The sequence below is a fragment of the Amblyomma mixtum genome, chromosome 8 (assembly GCF_055824585.1).
Source record: "Amblyomma mixtum isolate Tamu chromosome 8, ASM5582458v1, whole genome shotgun sequence".
Lineage (NCBI taxonomy): Eukaryota > Metazoa > Arthropoda > Arachnida > Ixodida > Ixodidae > Amblyomma > Amblyomma mixtum.
Genome location: NC_143019.1, coordinates 36,069,925 through 36,090,253, shown reverse-complemented (window position 1 = coordinate 36,090,253; position 20,329 = coordinate 36,069,925). Strand labels below are relative to the sequence as shown.

At 49.4% G+C, this 20,329-nt stretch overlaps 1 protein-coding gene across 3 annotated transcripts in view; it reads right to left on the bottom strand.

Moving 5' to 3' along the window:
- Positions 1-6,646: 6,646 nt before the first annotated feature.
- The window catches only part of LOC149332080 (sulfotransferase 1B1-like), a 66,914-nt gene continuing 53,231 nt past the window's right edge, over positions 6,647-20,329 (bottom strand). For all 3 annotated transcript variants that reach the window (XM_089557031.1, XM_089557029.1, XM_089557030.1), the window contains exon 3: positions 6,647-7,973. In XM_089557031.1, the coding sequence (XP_089413157.1) occupies positions 7,003-7,944 (942 nt within the window). In that variant the 5' untranslated portion in view covers positions 7,945-7,973 and the 3' untranslated portion in view covers positions 6,647-7,002. The remainder of the gene's footprint in view (positions 7,974-20,329) is intronic.

Below are 20,329 nucleotides of genomic sequence, written 5' to 3'. Positions count from 1 at the left end.
CGATTCCTGTGAAATGTCGGTATGCGCATAACGACGCCTAAGCACTCCAAGGACGTAAGCCGTTTCTCGGATACCAGAGCAGAGCAGTCTTGGAAAGCGAAGCATCGTGTAGCCATAACCTGCCTCTTTGAGGTGGGTGCGGAACCTCAATCGCAAGAGCCGTGTCCATGCGCTCCACTCACCTTAGACGAAATGACCACGAGGATAATTCGCAGAAGGAGAAACCCTTGAGACGACCAGAAGGGCCAGAGACGAGACCAGAGTGGAGTGACCGAGAAGCCTGCGGCAAGCGAGAAGCCTGGACCAGTTGAACGCGTGCTGTCGCGAGCTACTTCGTCTACGCAAAGCTCGAGGCATCAACGGTCGGATCCCGAGATTCGAATCGGTAGGGGAAAAAAACAAAGACAAACGAAAGCGCTCACGCCTTTAATGGCTCATACTGTCGTCCGCTAACAAAGCGTGTCACACGCGTTTACCACGGGAACTAAAAAGGATAGAAGCAAACCAATAATTGCTGCAGATAGAGGAGGGAAAACTAACCTGGAAGCCAAGTTTTATGACTGTCGATTAATTAGTTAATTATTTATAGGCGAAAATGTGAAAATTGCGTCGAATTAGCGCGGACGTCGGTACAGCCACGGGAACGGTGTGATCTCTCATCCACCGGAAGTCGTCATGGCATAGTGAAAATTGTCACAGGAAATTTCGTTTCAGAAAAGTGGAAGATGTTGACGCCATCTCCCTTGGTACTAATGCAAGCTGCGCGCTTCTCTTAGACGTTTGTTCTACGTCCTACTTCGCTCCAGTTTTTAAAACATAATAGAGTTTTAGAATAGCGTCGGGGCGAATAGGGTGACCCTATCCGCATGCGCTTAGCGTCAGGGGAACGGGTTCACGTTTTCTGTCTATAGAATAGGGTTGCGGATGGTCGCTTTGCGTTGCTTGAAGGCAGCGCCATAACGGCGGGAAAGAGAAGCTGTTAGAACAAATAAGTTAATATATATGCTGCATTTTTCATTGTGTAAATGAAACGACACGCAAACTGTTGCAATTACCAATTACTACTTAGGAAATGTGAAAAATGATGCAATTATTTTTGATAATGCGGACATGTTCAATCCGAGCCAAAACTATCCACACAGGAAGTTGCCGCCGCTAATAGCCGATTGCCCCGCCGTGAGCGCGGCTTGCTTTATTTTTGTGCATAAGTTCTGCGCTCGCTTTGGTGCTAGCTGTGCAAGAAATGCTTTTCAGATTTTTTTTTGTTGTTTGCCACGTGCAGAACAATCTCGGGCGGAACGCGCAATGGTAACTCTCACAAATTAAATTATTTTCAGTTTTATTTACGTCCGCACGAATAAAATATACGGCGTAAATAAGAAAAGTGTGTTACCGGGATGCCAATTCTTCGTGACGCCTTTTTGAGACCAAAATTGCAAACCTATTAGTGTAGATCAGTAGTCCAAACCTCCCGCGCTTTCTGACGTCAGTCGACGCTTCTTCGCTAAGCCTAGCAGCTCTGTAAACACGGAAGCAATCTGAAAATTTGGAGTGTTTTATCTTTAAAATTTTGTGGTTCAGGCAACTTCAGCCAAAGCGAAAGCCTCGTGCGTCTTTAGTTTGCCGTGAGCGTGAGCCACAGAGTAGCGGCAACGACGAATCGGTGATGAAGCGAGAGGGCCCGCTTCGATGGGCGCCGCCATGTTGACCGAACGTAAAGCGACTTTCGGGCGCACGCTATTTCGCCGATTTAGCGTTAGCGGCGCCCGCTCACCCAAACACCCAAGGGCCGATAGCGTTCTGCGCATGCGCAGTAGCGTCCCGCTATTCCCCTATGACCCAAAGCGATAGGGCGACGCTTTACTAAAACTCTCTAATGTGTTCTGCAAAAAGCACTTTTTTTTAACTTAGTGCGAATAAATATAGCTCCGCAAACATTGTTGACCTGTTGCTCGAAGGTTGAAACCTTTGTCTTCTCACCCTCTACGAACCAAGCATAACTGATACAAATTAGGGAGTAAACGTCGCGTGCAGCATGCTTTTCTTTTCTTCTTGTCTCAGGATATGTGGACCGAGTAAAGGCATTACAACTTTTAACTTCGACAAAAATACTCACTTTTTTTCAGGCCTCAGGCTGTGTGAACACTGCAGCACTTTGTTCAGTGAGTCCAATCGATACCAGTGCACAGAAACTCTGTAATGTTGGGTCAGGCACTAAGTTTAAGCTCTTAACCTTTTCGACATCTACTAACTTCTGTTCCTCGTCGAGCGGTACTGAGGAGCTCAAACCTAAGAGGTCAGTGCGTTGAGTCAGTAAACGTACGCATGTTGTTTTTCAAGCCCAAACATCCCGCGAGACCGCAGGCAGGACTCTTCTGATTGTGTTTTTGGGCCTGGAGGGCAGTTTTTGAAGGCCGACTTTAGCTGTTATAGGTTTCAAGCTGGATGCAAAAAGATAACCGAAGAGAACAACAAAGCTGCCTCGGTGGACGGCACAGCTGGGGTTTGTGTCCTTGATGTTCACGTAGGTCTGGACTGACTTGAACAGAGGCAGACAAAACGGGTGCCTTTCTGTATGTATTTAAAAGAGGACAGGATTTTTTCATCCATCAGAGGTAGAAAAAAATAGCCGAGGCTGTAACTGTGTGCGAGACTTGGCACAATAAAAAATTCCACATTCTGTGCAGGCGTTCAGATTCTGGGCAGATCACGGCACGCTCTATTAACCGCCCCACTACGAACGTCCTCCCGGCTTAGTCACGGTAACCCGATAGCACGCATCAGTGGCCACACGTCAGCTTACAACAACTCATTTTTCCCCAACGCAATAGCACTATGGAATTCACTGCCTAACGACATCGCTGCATGCACTGATCACAAAACATTCCGCGAGAAAATAAAAATTCACCTCACATAAATCTTGATCACTTCTCTGCTCTTTGTAGCGAGTATTGCTTGACATATCTTTATTAAATGATGTATCACCTGCTGGGAAACCCTGATACGACTGCAACCCCTTTTATGTTTGTTTGTATGTTTGTTCTTTTTATTGTTATGCATGTTCCCATCATCGCCGTTGGAAACCAATATGCCCCCCCTTATGTAATGCCTTCGGGCCTTTAAGGGATCAATAAATGAAATGAAATGAAATAAGCGAAAATGGAAACATATTCTAATATACTTTCATTTTGTGCCGACACATGAAAATATAAAACTTTTGACAACCTATGAAGATCTCCTATTATTCACACAGTAGTGCAAAGGAAAACTGAAGCAGAATTAGAAAGGAATGATTTTTCTTCCAAAAGCCCCGCAACATACACATTGAATAGACTAGTAGGGGTGGGAAGAGTCAGGTGGGTGCATGAGATTAGGAAGCTTGCGAGGATAGTATGGCCACAGTTGGCAGAGGAGATGGTTATTGGAAGGCATTGTCCTGTAGTGCATACAGTTAGGTTGATGATAAATATAGCTCCTGCTACATTTAAGAAAAAAAACAATAAAAACAACAGCACAGCTAACTGATACATAAACAAGTACCACTATCACTACAGTTTTCTGAGCGAAGAAGAGAATAAGTGACACTGACCGCTATATGTAAAAGCATATCAGGATATAAGGGGAAAGGGCATGCGTACAATCTCCAGAGACAACAATTATTGAACCCAAGAGTTCACGAAGTTTTTTATGGGCTTACGGAATGGCAGAACGCTTTTCAAAGTTTTCCAAACTATTAAAATCAAAGCGAATTCAGGCGTGCGATTTTTTCGCGCTATCATTTTTGAACACACGAGAAGCAGTATAGTGCACAATGCGTCTGAAGCACATCCGTACTACACTTTAAGTTTCAAGAGCGCTTGAAAAATGTTTATACCGATCTAATCGATAATTTCATTTCTCACAACATCAAACATATAAGGAAAGCTCATACTCTGCTCAGACTTCTCTCTGTAATACTGCTTGCCTTATGCTGAGTGCAGAGAATTTTGTGTGCGATAATATCCCAGCTTCGGTGGCCTCATTTCAATTACAGCGCAATGCAAAAAGTGACCGCACGTGTATCTGCATAGCATTCGTGGCTTTCCTTTCAGAAAAAAAAAATTTAAACTTCCTTCGGAAAGAATATTTTCTGCCCTGTCGTCCACAGGACTTCTCCGGATTGCCTGTGCATTTTTCTAGTATAGAATTTTCATGATGCGGAGACGATCCCAGTTGTTCACCAATACGACCAAAAAGCCCAAATATCGTGACAAACAATGCCAATCTTCACCGCAGGCGTCAAGATGTATCATATTTACCTCTTTAAAAGCTGTACCTTGCATCCAAGCAGCAGTTTAGAATAACGAAAGCTAGATTTCCCGCTATTCTTCAGATTTTCTCTTCGAAGCCTTATTATTGATTCCAAAGTACCATCTATATTTTATTTCTGTTGCAAACACAAATACTGCTTGTAGAAAAAGTGCCAACAAGTAATGCTTGGTTATACTGTGCATACAACTTGCAGGTAATTGCTCATTCATTGATTCTCGGAAAAAAATTTCATTAACGGAAACTTGTAAGGTACTGTTATGGAAATAATGAAGGCAATGGTACATTCTTCGGATGCGTAGCCAAAATCTTTCTTTTAAACTTTTTCCATCGCTCGAATGAAGCAGTTAAGACTGTCATAGAAAGCCAATGGGGAACACTTTTGACGATAGCAAGAACGCTAAGGGTAAACAAATGCCAGCATATCGTTGGCAGATCTGCGGACATATTGACTGTTATAGTGAAATCTCGCATTATATAAAAAAATTGCGTCCATAAGCTTTTGTCGTTCATAAATGCTGTGTCTAGAATTGTTGGGTATGAACGATATGGGTGCAAGGCCGTTTGATGGACACAGAAGAGGTAGGGCAACTTCTGATCATGAGCGGTACCACAGCCAGCTTCAATACAGAAAAAGGAACCAGCTGTTCACATAATTGGAGTAATGAAGTGCGGGCAAGCAATGTAAACAACTTTACCCTATGTGCTCTTGATGTTTATTTCTAAAGCGCACAGCCTCTCAGTGCAAAGTTTTGTTGTTGTTCTTGCCTTTTACGATGCGTGTCGTAGTCCAAATCTTTTTGTTCTTCCTTAGATAAATAAAGCCAGCATTCATTCGATGAATCCCGGCACGGCTGGAATAGTACTTTGGAGTTATCAGTACCCACTAATCAGCATTTGTAAACTTCTCGTCGCCCTGGGTTAGCATTGCAGAACAAGCAGGCTTTCAAAAAACTTGAATTCATGAAAAATATTGAATTTATCGAGTACTATCATACATATCACCTTTCCACGTAATAGTTCAAGCACGCGGTTCTGTCTCATTTGACCTCGCGTCGGGCGCCATTCTTGCAAGTTATGCAGTAATCATTGAAGCAAAACCGAATCCGCAAAAGTCCTGGCTTGACAAGTCCAGAGTCTTTGGACAACAGTTTTAATTGTGGGGCAACAGTGAAGTATTGTAAGGTACTGTTATGGAAGCATTGAGGGTAATGGGCAATTGTTCCGAAGCCTCGCAAAACCTTCCTTTTAATTTTTGTCCATCAATCGCATCGAGTAGTTAAAACTGCCATAGGAAACTTTGACGATAGCAAGAACGTTCATATGAAAAAAGTGCAAACTTGAGATTTGAGGATATGCAGGTATTGATTGTTATAGTAGAGTCTTATGATATAAGAAAAAATTGCATCATAAAAAACTTCCTGCTGGAAATGCGTTTGTCCAGAATTTCTGGGTAAGAAGCCGCTTTGACGATAGGGAGAGCAACGCCGAAGAATATTCGTGTCGTGGTCGTCGGCGAGTCGCCGCTCTTGTTGGAGGGGCGGTTCCATAAGGAGGTTTCTGCAATACAAACCTTATTGCGCTGCAGAGCCCATTTGCTCCGACTTAAAGCGGAGAGACCAGTCGCTAAAAAGAAGTAAACAAGGGACGAACATTTGCAGAACGGTTATTTTCTTCTTTTCATTGCGTTAAATTACCCAAAATTCTGTGAAGCAGTCGCAAGAAAGGAAGCTGCGTAGTTTGCTTCAGTTAAAAAGAGATTACTCTGCGCTAGATTTTGGTAGTTCAAGAAAAGATGAACCTCAAGGACAAAAATATCCGCAACTGGTGCATCCACTTCTCGTCTTCCACATCTCGCAATTTTTTGCTCTCCACAAAAATCAGTTCGACAAAAGCGCGTAAAGGTAAAACAAGGAACCGCGAGACAGCACTCAAGTGTGCGCACAATAAACAGAGAGTGTCAGATTGTTAACGGCCGCTTTTAACTAAGAAATTTTAACTAACTTATTTCTTTGTCGCCTGTGGCTAAACGAATATGTGACGGCCTTCACGCGCTTCCAAAACAATTAACATAGTCTACTATTCCTTTGTGCCTCGAGTGTCCTTCCAAAGTTTTATTATGGCAAATATCTCCAAAAATAGCATTTGTTGTTTCCCGTGAAGGTACAGTTTATTAAATATTAAAAAGAACACACATTTTGTTCCTTGTCATGTCTTTTTTCAGGAAAGACAAAGATAATGGGAATTCCAGAGCCGTACGACGACTCTAGAATAGCTTCATATCTTTAAACAGTGTTCAACGGTACAATACTAACTGTACATATGTTTTGAGTCCATATCATTTCAAAAGCAAGCTTAATTTCCTTTATTCTGCGCCCAACACATTTTTTAATATCTCGCGCTTGACACAACTGCTGCCAGAGTGCAAGACGAAGAAACGCGAGACTCCATTGCAACGACAGTTGAGTTGAACTTAATGGAACACTGCAAAATAATGTGTACAGGCTCGTCTGAGTTTCGATGCGTTCGAAGCAGTCTGAAATATCAATAGCCGTGAAGAAATTGCGACAACGGGATAGCAACGCTGACTGAATCTACATAAGTCATGCCTTGAATACTGCTCTTTCAACTTTTCTTGCATCTGCAGCTCTCCTGTTTTGTGGAAACATGCAACTTTGCTCCGGACAGAGCCTTTTAGGCCAAGCTGCGTCCGGGCCAGAGTTGCATGACATTGCTGCCTGCCGTTTTGGTGGAAATCCACTCTCTCAGCTCCTGTTTGTGCTCTTCGGAGAGAAAGTCCTTGTAGCCTCCAACACAACCGGAACGGACAAAGTTGAGTCTCTGACAGTTTTCTCTCAAAAATTTCAACCTCCTCAGCAGTTCTTCGCTGACGGGAAGGTTTCTGCGGATCCTGGTTTGCAGGGCAAACTCGAAATTTTCTCTTATGTAATCCCTGAAAAATGGACGCATGCTTTCTCTAGAGGACATATCTACCAGTCTTTGCAACAGTGCGGGGTCTTTGGACAACCGCGCGCCATATGCTTTTCCAAGCATGTCAGCTATCCTCTTCACTTGGAGCTTTGCGTCAGCATGCAGCTCCTCGTAAGTCAGGAAGAGCACGTTAGGATCGTTTCTACGTGTGTACCAGGGAATCAAGCTGTCTTCTAAGTAGCTTCCATAAGCGCCGGTGCCGTCTATGAAGTGTCTGAGAAAATGGCCGAAGTCTACGCTGTCTGGCTGGGCGGGTACTTGATTCTTGAAGTGGTAGTAAGCTGAGACGCACACGTCATACGGGTTCCTAGCGACGTAGATGTACTTTGCACGGGCCGAAACATTCTGCTTGTCGAACGGCAGATGAGTCTTGATGGTACCCTGTCCAGGCATTTCGTCGACGACATGGGCACCGAAAAGTTCAATGTAGGGAGATTCTTCAAAAAACTCCGCCAGGTCTCTTGGAGGTTGGCCGTCGTGAAAGATGCCGTACGCGATATACTGGACCCACGTTGTGCCGCACTTAGGGTAGGTAGCGACAAAAACATCTCCCGGACGTGGTTTGTAGGCTACCGCAGACAGGACAGCGTCGTCAGGAAAAAAGTACGGCACCTTAACACCTTTAACAGTCTTGACTCCAACCATTTTTTGCAGTTTGAGCAGCCGAACAAAGCCTGAAACGAAATAAGACAGAATTAATTTCACACACCTGAATCCGGCGGTTGTTGATATGGCCTGCAGAAAAAATAGGGTACCCCGAAGGAAATCAGCTCTGAGAAAGCAAAAGGTTTCTGAACATATACACCTCCTTCACACCGCGACGTCAGGAAGATGCGGTGGCGCTGATGTCAGTAGCGACTTTCGCACGATAGGCAACACAGGTTCAGCCCGCCCGTACCTACCGTAGCTGCCGCAGCTGCAGGTAGAACGTCGCAGGTGCATCGTGCCCGCGCACAGCAGAAACAACATGTATTTACCAGCTGCGCCGCTGTGGGATCCGTAGCATAAAAAGCAAGATTGAATCAGCCTCGGTAGTATTATCCCTGTTTAATGCCGCAATAGGCCGCGGTATTGGAAGTTCGCGAGTGTTGCCTGTCTCGTCCTCCTGTTCTTTGTTGTAAGCCCTTGTGTTTAAGTACAGTGCGCCAACACCTTAAAGATGAAAAACTAACTAACCACCATTGCTCACCTTAAATGGGTTGTTTTCAAGCAGTAGGTGAACACACACAGGAGGAATTTATCTGCGATATAAAACTGCGACGCCCATCCAAAAAGTGACCCCTAAACTCCTATCGCTGCAGCTTAAGTTTTCTCGCTATCTCTTTCGCCTGTCCGCCTATGGCTTCCTGACGGGTTTAGTCCTACCCTGAGTGAGAGTTTACGTTTAAGGGCTGAGCCCGGCAGAGTTTGCTGTTGTTAGTTGTCATTGAGCAAGGACGTATTTGTCCCGCTCAGTACGCTCTCAACACAAATACCTCTATATGGGAGTAAAAAATGAATGGGCTGTTCTGTATCGCACACCCTTTCATATATGTAGGTTCTCCAGAGTACAGCTTACTTCGTTCTTACTCCTTTCTGTTCGAAGTGTATATGTGCTGCGTTTTCGGTTAACCTTAGCAGCTATGGGTAAAATGATGTGTGAACGAGACTTCCTTCTAATATTTTTTTTTGTTTTTCAGGACTGGGGCAAAAGTGCGACGACCTTGAAATAAATCACTGGGAAAGACCTCGTGCTAAATTCTCCAAGAGTGCATTTTCTAGTACATACCTACCACTATATTGATACATGTATTCGAAGAAGAGACAGAAGTAGTGCATGCGCTAGAAGAGGAAGAAGTTAGTTGGCTCTCTCGCGCGCGCTCGAACCACTGGGTGACCGCCGCAGGTTTTTCGTCTCTGCGCGGGTGTTCTTTTTGGCGTTGCACGCTACAGTTTGGTGGAGCAGTGCTGGGTACGCTTCCCGACCTGCAAACTCCGTACAGCGTCACTACGGACCTCACACCGGTTCACCAGCGACCCAGCCGCCGTCTCCGCGGAGAGTCGCCTGAATTTGGGCCCCTTCTCCCGCCAACAAGGACGACGCAGCCTCGACCGCCGAGTCCAACTGACATGGCCACTGACACCAGGACCCAGCCGCCGATCCAGCCTCTACCGTCGAGTCCAACTGCCATGGCCGCTGACACCAGGCCCCTGGCGCCGATCCTTTGCCACCCACCGCGAACACCGCCATCTTTTCACGGTGACGTGTTCGAAGACGCTGAGGACTGGCTGGAGACGTTCGAGCGGGTCGCACGCTACAACGGCTGGTGCGACGAGCGCAAGCTGAATAACGTCTACTTTGCCCTGGAAGAGTCTGCTCGGACGTGGTTTGAAAACCACGAGGCTACACTTCCCACCTGGGAGACGTTTTGCCGGAGTCTCCTGGCTACGTTCCCCAACGCTGACCGCCGGGAGAAGGCTGAAGCTGCGCTGCACTCCCGAAATCAGCGCACGAACGAAAGCGTGCGCATGTACACCGAAGACATGGCCCGTCTTTTCAAGCGCGCCGACCCCAACATGACAGAGGAGATAGGATAGGATAGGATAGGATAACTTTATTTGGCTCTAGCACAAGTGCTTTTTTTATGTGATCAGATGAGTCCATCCGCAACGGTCGGTTGCCCCTATTCCAGGGCTCCGCTGGATGCTGCCGTCAGCTGAGCTCGCCGTATCAAACCGATCTGGTCATCGCGGCAGTCGCTGGAGAGCAGACCCTCCCATTGCTCCACACTGGGGTTTTGTATGACTGGGACGATGTCGACTTTCTGACATGCCCATGTGATGTGATACAGTGTAGGTTTTTCATGGCACCACGGACAATTGTGTGCGTAAAGTGTGGGGTGAATTTTACTTAGTGTGTTTAGATTTGGATATGACCCCGTTTGCAGTTGTCTCCATGTGACAGCCTCTTCTTTGTTTAAAGATTTGTGCGGTGGTGGGTACCGCATCCTGCTGCCTTTGTAGTTGTTGAGTATGGCCGAGTATTCCTGAGGTACTGGCAGGGATTCCTCAAGGTCGTTGACGTTGGATGCTCGGTAGTTAGTATATCCTCGAGCTATCCTGTCTGCCTCTTGGTTTCCTGCCACCCCCGTGTGCCCCGGTACCCAGATGATCTTATGTTTGATCGGCTTGTGTGGTTTTGCATGTGTTTGTTGCGTCTTGCAGTCTACAGAGCGGAGTATGCGGAGCGCTCTGTGACCTACTCTGCCGCAAAGATAGTTGCGGCAGGCTGCTTGTGAATCAGTAAGAATTGTCAGTGACCGCCCAGTCCGATAGCCCTCCGCTGCCGCTAGAGCGACGGCCGCTTCTTCAGCCTCAGCTATCGTGCAGTCTTGCAGGGAGGCGCTGGTAATCTCGTGTAATTCCGAGTTGACTACAGTTGCCACTGCGTTGTTGGTGCCTTGTCCCCTAGTCATGGCATATGTGGCAGCGTCGACATACACTGTTGTATCCTGGGATGCGTGTGCTTTCTGTAAGCGGTCGGCCCTTGCCTCTCTTCGGTCTTTGTGGAGGTTCGGGTCCATGTTTCTTGGTATTGGTGCCACCCTGAGCGTGCTGCGGTACTCATCGGGGATCGTTTTAGTTCTCAATATTTCTCGAATTTGTTCGGTGTAGCCCAGTTTCTTTAAAAGAACTCTGCCTGTGGAGGTCTGCTGTAGTCTGCGCATTTGGGCAACATGCTGCGCTTCCCGTAATTCCTCGAACGTGTTGTGCAGTCCCAAGGCTAAGAGCTTTTCAGTTGAGGTGTTATGGGGTAGCCGAAGCGCGGTTTTATACGCTTTGCGTAAAATCGCGTCCGCCTGTTGTATTTCACTTTTGATATGATTGTAGTACGGGAGACTGTATGTCGCCCGGCTGACCACTAGGCTCCTGACCAGCTTGAGTGTGTCTTCTTCGCGCATGCCATGACGTCTGTGTGAGATGCGCGTAATCATGCGGGCCACTTGAAGTGTAGATGCCTTTAATAGCGCAAGGGTGTGAGTACAGCGTTGATTTGACTGTATCCACATCCCTAGTACCCGTATGAGTGTCTTCTCTGGTATTGGTTCTCCTTCGAGGTAAACATGTAGTCGAAGTTCTTTACTGGTAGGGACTGTTCGGTTCCGTTTTCCTCTCCAAACCCGTAAGAGCTCAGATTTTTCGGTCGAGCATGCTAGCCCTCTTGCTTTGACATAGTTTTCAACGCAGGTGGCCGCTTCTTGTAGCCTATCCTCTTTCTCGCCGAGTGAGCCAGTGTTAGTCCATATTGTGATGTCGTCGGCATAAATGGCATGGTGGATGTCGTCAATTTCTTTTAGTTGCTTCGCCAGTCCGATCATGGCCACGTTGAATAGCGTGGGTGAAATGACCGACCCTTGAGGTGTTCCCTTGTTAGGCGTTCGAAACTTCTCGGACCGAAGTTCTCCTATACCGATGGTTGCAGTTCTGTTGGATAGAAATGCTTTGACGAAGCTGTGAATCCTGCGCCCGCAGTTCAGGTTGTCCAGGCCCGTAAGGATTGCTTCGTGGCTTACATTGTCAAAAGCCCCTTTGATGTCTAGGGCCATTATCACGTTTTCTCCGTCCCGAGGAACGTTCCGAAGTACACCTTCATATAATTGGAGGAGTACGTCTTGAGCTGATAATTTTGCTCTAAAGCCGAACATGCTGTGAGGGATCAGTTCGTTGTCTTCCATGTAGTTTTGAAGTCTCTGCGTTACCACTCGCTCGTATAGTTTTCCCAGGCATGACGTAAGCGAGATTGGCCTGAGGTTTTCTATCTGCAGTTTCTTGCCTGGCTTGGGTATCATCACCACTTCAGCATGTTTCCACTCCTCGGGGACAGTTTCAGCTTCCCAATGTTTGTTGAGGAAGTCTGTCAGTTCAGCGACCAGCGCATCGCTGAGGTTGCGGATGAGTGCGTTGTTTATTTTATCCGCTCCCGCGGCCGTATTTCTGGTGGTGTTTCGCATGGCCGCGTAGACCTCTTCTCGTGTGATGGGTCTGTCCAGATTAGCGTTATCGTCTCCCCGGTACTCCCCTGTATAGGTCGGCGGGTTCGTGCTGCCAAAGCATTTGGCGCGCAATCTGTCGAGGAGTTCCGAGTCAGTGCCCTCGAACTGGTGAATGAACCGGTATATGGATTTATTGTTTTCAGCTTTTGTCTTAGTCGGATCGAGGAGCGCTCTAAGGATACGCCAAGAAGAAGCTGCGCCATCTCATGCGTGGGGTTAAGCAGGAGCTGTTCGCGGGCCTCGTGCGCAGCCCACCCCGCACGGTGGCGGAATTTCTAACCGAGGCGACCACGATGGAGACGACGCTGCAACAACGGGCCCGCCAGTACAACCGGGACATCAACTGCATGGTGCCCGAAGGCTTTTCGTCGTGTCTCGGCGGCAGTGCAGACACCTTGCGTGAACTAATTCGCTCCGTTGTCCGGGAGGAACTGCAACGGATCCATCTGCCTCAGGTTGCACCTGCGCCGCTGGCAGCGCTGTCCGAAGTTGTCAGGGACGAGGTGCGACAGGCTGCGCAGGCACCTCCTGTCCCCGAAGCGCCATCCCGGTTCGATGACCGACCCAAGTACGCATCTGTTGTACGTCGCACGACAGGCTACGGTCCCATTGCCCCAACGCCTGGCGTGAGCAACATCGGCACATGTCACGCAAGCGTGCCTGGCTACGGTGTGACCCCGTCGACCTCCGTGAGTAACATCGCCACGTATTCTGCAACCGCATCTGCTACAGCTGGGCCACGCCCTCGCAAGTCGGATTTGTGGCGTACACCGGACCGCAGGCCTCTCTGCTACCACTGTGGGGAGCCTGGTCACCTCTACCGCGCCTGTCCGTACCGCCAAGTGGGCCTTCGCGGTTTCCATCCCGACGCACCCTGCCCTCAGAACGGCGAACGACCGCATGAGATTGCACAGCATCTCTGGGCACGCCAGAACCCTGCCTACTCTGGAAGGCGCGAGTCCCGTTCCCCTTCGCCTCTCCGTTATCGCTCTTCCAGCCCTGGCCGCCAGAGTAGCTCTGCTGGCCGTCGCTCGCCGAGTCCGCGTCGGGAAAACTAACACCAGCGACCTCTGGAAGCAAGGCCGCTGACGTCGGGACGTGTCAAGATCCTCCATCGCGGAACCCTCGAGCCGACGATACCCGGACAGATATAGGCAGCGACAGTATCAGATACGCTGCATCCGATTTGCGTGTGACAATTGATGGCACTGACATTACCGCGCTGCTCGATACCGGTGCTGATTACTCTGTTATGAGCCGTGCCTTCGCTGGAGAACTTAAGAAGGTTCTGACACCGTGGACGGGGACCCCCATTCGCACCGCTGGTGGCCACCTAATTTCCCCTGTGGGCAAGTGCACGGCTAGAGTTGGGATTAGTGGTTTTACGTACGTTGGTGAATTTGTCGTACTCCCCGAGTGTTCCAGAGACTTGATTCTGGGGATCGACTTCCTGCAGTCGAACGGCGCTGTGATTGACTTTCAGGAGGCACGTGTCACGTTCTCGACCAAACAGGCCGTGGCGCGCTTTGACTCCCGCGATCCCTGCAGCAACGCTCTGCGCATTGTCGAGAACGACGTCACGGTGCCGCCGCGGTGCAGTGTTCTGGTGCTCGTGCGGAACGACCTCTTTCATGACTACGAGGGCCTAGCGGACAGCCATAGTCCACTGCTGCTTAAGCGGGGACTTGCCGTTGCAAGAGGTCTCGTCCAACTACGTGACGGCCGCACCCACGTCCTCCTGACTAACTTTGCCAACGAATATCAGCACCTGGCCAAAGGCATGGCTATTGCCTTCCTCCACGACGTTGCTGAGGTTCCAGGTTTGTGCACCGTGGGAGGACCCTCTCCGGAGTATGCTGGCCCACATCACGTTCTTCAGTCAGTCAGAATAAATCCTGCCTTGCCGTCGGTTCAGAGGGATCTTCTGTCGGCCCTCTTGGCAGAATTTGCGGACTGTTTCGCTACGTGCTCGAAGGTCGGCCGAACTCCACTCGCCAAGCATCGTATCATCACTGACGAGACTACGCGACCCGTCTGCCAGCGCCCATATCGTGTTTCCCCGGTGGAGAGAGAAGCCATTCAGAATCAGGTTGCCGAGATGCTTGCAGACGATGCCATTCAGCCGTCCACCAGTCCGTGGGCATCGCCTGTGGTTCTTGTCAAAAAGAAGGACAATACTCTGCGTTTCTGCGTGGACTACAGGAAACTTAACAGCGTGACCAAAAAGGACGTTTACCCGCTGCCCAGGATAGATGACGCGCTCGACCGATTGCGGAACGCCAGATACTTCTCGTCATTGGATCTTAAAAGCGGGTACTGGCAAATCGAAGTGGACGAGAGAGACCGGGAGAAGACGGCTTTCGTGACGCCTGACGGCCTCTATGAGTTTAAAGTGCTCCCATTTGGTCTGTGCTCAGCACCGGCTACTTTCCAACGCATGATGGACACTGTCCTCTCCGGCTTGAAATGGCAGTACTGCCTGGTGTACCTGGACGATGTCGTTATATTTTCGCCCACCTTTGACCAACACTTGGAGCGGTTGCGCATTGTGCTACAAGCGCTCAAATCCGCGCAACTCACCATCAAAGCCGAGAAATGCCATTTTGGCTTTGAGGAACTTCGCTTTCTTGGTCACGTTGTCAGCGCACAAGGTGTTCGCCCGGACCCTGACAAGACTGCTGCCGTCTCAGGTTTTCCACGCCCAACTGACAAGAAGGCCGTTCGCCGGTTTTTAGGCCTGTGCTCCTATTATAGGCGCTTTATTCAAGATTTCTCGAAAATCGCGGAACCGCTGAACGCACTGACCCGTGACGACACGCCCTTCCTGTGGGGGACCGACGAAGAGGCTGCATTTGTCGAGCTTCGCAGCCGTCTGCAAAGCACTCCGATACTCGGCCATTTCGACGAGCATGCTGCCACGGACATCCACACTGACGCCAGCAATGTTGGCCTTGGTGCAGTACTGATCCAGTGGCAAGACGGTGCAGAACGGGTCATCAGTTATGCTAGTCGGACACTTACGCGCTCCGAGACCAATTATTCTACGACGGAGAAAGAATGTCTTGCAGTGATATGGGCCATCTGCAAGTTCCGACCGTACCTCTACGGACGACCCTTCCGTGTGGTAAGCGACCACCACTCCTTATGCTGGCTGGCGAGCCTCAAAGACCCCTCAGGGCGCTTGGCTAGATGGAGCTTACGCTTGCAAGAATACGACTTGACAGTAGTTTACAAGTCTGGCCGCAAGCATCAGGATGCGGATTGTCTGTCGCGCGCGCCTATCCCAATCAATACCGAAGAAACCACCGATGATTTTCCTTTCCTGGGCTCTGTTAGTACCACCCAAATGGCGCAGCTTCAGAGGGCGGACACGGAGTTGGCGCCGCTCATCGATTACCTCGAAGGCAGTGAAGCTCCCATTCCGCGTGTTTTTCTTCGAGGGCTTCACACCTTCACTTTACGGTCTGGTGTTCTCTACAAGCGCAACTTTGCCAACAGCGAAGAAGTGTTCCTACTTGTCGTACCATCACAGTTGCGGTCTGAGATCTTGAGTGCCTGTCATGATGCACCATCCGCCGGCCACCTTGGAGTCAGCCGTACACTCGCGCGGATTAGACAAAAGTATTATTGGCCCAGGTTACTCCCATCGGTGCGGGCCTACGTCAAAACATGCCGTGAATGCCAACGTCGGAAGACTCCTCCATTGAAACCGGCCGGATTTCTTCACCCCGTCGATCCACCGAAGACCCCTTTCCATCAAGTGGGCATGGACCTCCTTGGCCCATTTCCGAAGTCTTCGTCTGGAAAGCGTTGGATAGTCGTTGCGACTGACTACCTCACACGGTACGCTGAGACCACGTCTCTTGCCAAAGGCACTGCTGCTGAAGTGGCGCAGTTCTTCGTCCACAACATTGTCTTGCGTCATGGAGCACCCGCCGTTGTTGTTACTGACCGGGGAACTGCTTTCACGGCCCGCTTAACCCAGTCCGTGATGACTCTGACGCACACGAGCCACCGACGTGCTACGGCGTATCACCCGCAGACAAACGGGTTGGTAGAGCGACTCAACCGCACACTAGCCGACATGCTATCAATGTACGTTGACGTCGAGCATCGAACTTGGGACGCCATTCTGCCGTACGTAACGTTTGCGTACAACACCGCCCTGCAAGAAACAACCCGACTGACCCCCTTTCAGCTTGTCTTCGGTCGCCAGGTGACCACTCCGTTGGATGCTATGTTGCCCGTCGACCCTTACTGCGACTCTGACGCTGACATCGACGTAGATACCTTCGTTCAGCGTGCTGAGGAAGCGCGTCAACTGGCCCGCCTGCGCATCCACCGTCAACAGGAGGCTGCCGCCACTAAGTACAACTGTGGACGCCGTTTCGTCAGTTATGCTCCCGGCGACCTTGTGTGGATTTGGATACCTGTTCGTCGCCGCGGGCTCTCTGAAAAGCTGCTGCGCCGATACTTCGGCCCTTACGAAGTAGTGCGCCGCATCAGTGATGTGACTTATGCAGTTGCTCCCGCCCCGACAGCTTGTTCATCGCGCCGGTCGCACCGAACTGAAGTCGTACACGTTGTTCGCATGAAGCCTTACCACGACCGGCTACCTGACTGAACTGCGGTCCACTGCAGCTGTGTTCTACCCTTTCGCTGACTTTTCTCTCCTAGCCGCATCGTGTCGATGCTGCAGAAGAGGGGGGCAGTGATACATGTATTCGAAGAAGAGACAGAAGTAGTGCATGCGCTAGAAGAGGAAGAAGTTAGTTGGCTCTCTCGCGCGCGCTCGAACCACTGGGTGACCGCCGCAGGTTTTTCGTCTCTGCGCGGGTGTTCTTTTTGGCGTTGCACGCTACAATATTGTCCAGGCTCCGGCCCTGCACAGACTGCTTACAAACCGCTGAACAAAATATGAAATGATTGGCGGAAAATTCAGGGGGCACTTAGACTGTCTAAAGTGCGTAGAGGCGAAAGCGTTTTCCGCACCACTTTGACTGCCTCTGTGACACTGGCGACGTCACCACTGGATGACATCACACATTAATAATGACTAATTAAAAGTAATGAGAAATTACTGATTAATAGCTCACTGCTGATTAATGAAAAAAATATTGATTAACAGCTAATCAATGACACTTAAGCTTCGCCTTTAGGAGTGGAACGCGACAGCGTGTTGTAGCGCTGCCAGGGAGACCGCGAAACGTTCGGCGCGATGCCTTGACCTTTGAACGCAACGCTTTTCGAGGAAAGGAAATGGCGCGGTTTGTCATCTCAATGGACACCTGAACCACAGCGTACAGGAAGGGAGGAAGTGGGAGTGAAAGAAGAAAGAGAAAGAGGGGCCGTAATGAAGAAAATGAAAATTGTACTTGTAGAAAGGAAATTACCCAGTAACTCTCTCACACATCTCGATGGACACCTTTTAAAAGCGTGACACCTCTGCTGACAAGCTCCTGCTGAAAACCTTCTGTCGACAACGATGAGGCATTAAAGGCTTTCACCTTAAAATGGCATGACATTGATTGAACGCTTACTGTTCTCGCACATAGTACCAGGGGCGCAAATTATTGAGCTCGCAGTGCATTGACGGTGGTGTGGTGGAGATAGGAAGAACACCTACCTTCCCTCTAGACGCTAGATGAGCTTGAAGGTTTCCTACCGTCGATCTCGCTAGCGGTTCCTAAAGCGCAGTTTTTCTTCACACTGCCGACTTTCTGGCCTCACAGCTGGTTTTTACGGAAATAATGGACATCCTGAGACAAGGTTGCATTATCTGAGCGTCACGCTTTAGTCCTCTGCCTGGAGCTGTGGATATTCGCACTGAGATTAGATATCTTCCATTTGCCGCAGCCCTCTGTGACCCTGCGGTGTGACCCATTTTTCTTTTGGTCGAACTGCAAGGAAGGGCCTACGCAGCACCACGCGCTTTGTCCGACTAGCAGTGATAATGAATAGGAAGGTGATCACTAGGCTGAGCCCACTTGTATTGCCTGCATTTGGCACATATTCTGAGGTCAGGCATATCAAGTAACAGGCAGCCCTCAAGTGGAAAGAATATAATTGTTATGATTTCCCTCTACTTAGGTGGGGGACAGAAATTTGGAGGCCAAAATCATAAAATTTAATTTAGGACAGTACGGCTAGGAATTCATAGCAATTTAAACAGGGATTGTTGGCTTTTTTAATGGTCCGTAATCATTGCATTGTTCACGGAACTTCGACAGAAGTGAGAATAAAACAACAGAGTACACTGATACGCAATTTTCCTCGGACCGCTATCATAAAGGCGTATTACTCATCCCTACCTTCCCAGTAGATTGGATGGAACACAATAAGCTACATAAAAAATCTCTGCCTCTCCCGTAGCCGAGAGTAGAGTAAGCATGAAATGTTTACGGGCCTAATGTCATCTCGGTGGACACCCGAACCGCAGCGTACAGGAAGGGAGGAACGCCACCACCCGTTCGGCGCGATGCCTTGCCCTTTGAACGCAGCGCTTCTCCCCCGGGCCCCTGTGCACCTGCGCAGCTTTGCTTCGATGCGCGAAGCCCCTAAGAGATCACGTACGACAACGAAGTGTACGTGGCATTTATGTGCTTTTTGCAGGCGTTATTAGAAATCGGAAATTATAATTCCGTGCATTATCAAACGCACAGCGCGACTGATATCTTGATAAACATTGAGAAGGCACTGGCAGCAGTTATTTTTTGTGACTCGTTTGGAGACCAACCGTTGCTTGCATGCCGGTCGCGTAGGAGGGCTTAGAGAGTCTCGTTAAATCTCGTTAAGTCTCGTACGGTGCCCGGATGTTCTCGTTTCAGAGCCCGGATGACTGGAATTCAGTGCCCGGATGACTCGATTTCAGTGCCCGGATGACTCGATTTCAGTGCCCGGATGACTCGATTTCAGTGCCCGGATGACTCGATTTCAGTGCCCGGATGAGTGGATTTCAGTGCCCGGATGAGTGGATTTCAGTGGTGGTGGTGAAAATATTTTAATGAAATGGTTTAGGAGGTTGTAGCCGTGGTTGGAGCTCTCAGTCCGGAACCCCATTGGCGTAGGCTGCTGTCCGGGCTCTTTCGATGAGTTGCTTTTGACTCTTTCCGTCCGAGCTGGACAGAGCTGCCTCCCACCCCTCCTGCGTTGGCTGGTTATTAACAGTGATCGCCTGATTTCGTTGGCAGGCCCATACCATATGGTACAGGTCCGCCTTCTCCCCGCAGAATTTGCATTGTGAGTCAAATGACTCCGGGTCTATGGCATGCAGTCTTCGTGGGTTGTTGTAAGTGTTGGTCTGTAGCTTTCGGAGGTGTTGTTCCTCCCCTTTATCTAGTGTCTTAGCCGGCGGAGGGTAGACCCGACGGGATAATCTTAAGTGCTGAAGTATGTCATTGTAAGTTAGTAGTGGGGTAGGAGGTTCCATGGCATCCGCACTGGGTGCCCGGGGGAGAAATGCTCGGGCTGAGGCATGTGCGCTCTCGTTCCCTGGGATGCCCTGGTGACCTGGTACCCATATTAAGTGTTTGTGTGTGGGTTGGTAGCCACGGATGTAGCTATCTTGCAGGATTTTAGCTGCTAGCGGTGCGACCCTGCCCCTGAGGTAATTGCGATACGCTGTCTGTGAATCTGTGAGAATGTATATTGAGCTAGTGTGTGTTGCAGCTAGAGCAATCGCCACTTCTTCCGCAGCCAGTATGTCCTGGCTAGCCAGTACTAGTCCGTCGACTGTTGTATTTTGGTGCACTACCGCGACGGCCGTCATTCCCTGCTCGGGACCCGCAGCATCGACATAGAACACGCCCTCGCGCCCGCCGTAGTGTCTTTTCATGGCTTCGGCTCGTGCTTGTCGTCTTGACTGGTGAAAATCAGGGTGCATATTCCTTGGTAGTGGAGCTGCCTTGAGTTGTCCTCTCCATGAGGCTGGGATGTCGGTTTTGGTGTCTAGCTGTCGGGGGCAATTGATGTTTAAATCACTCAGGACTTGTCGGCCA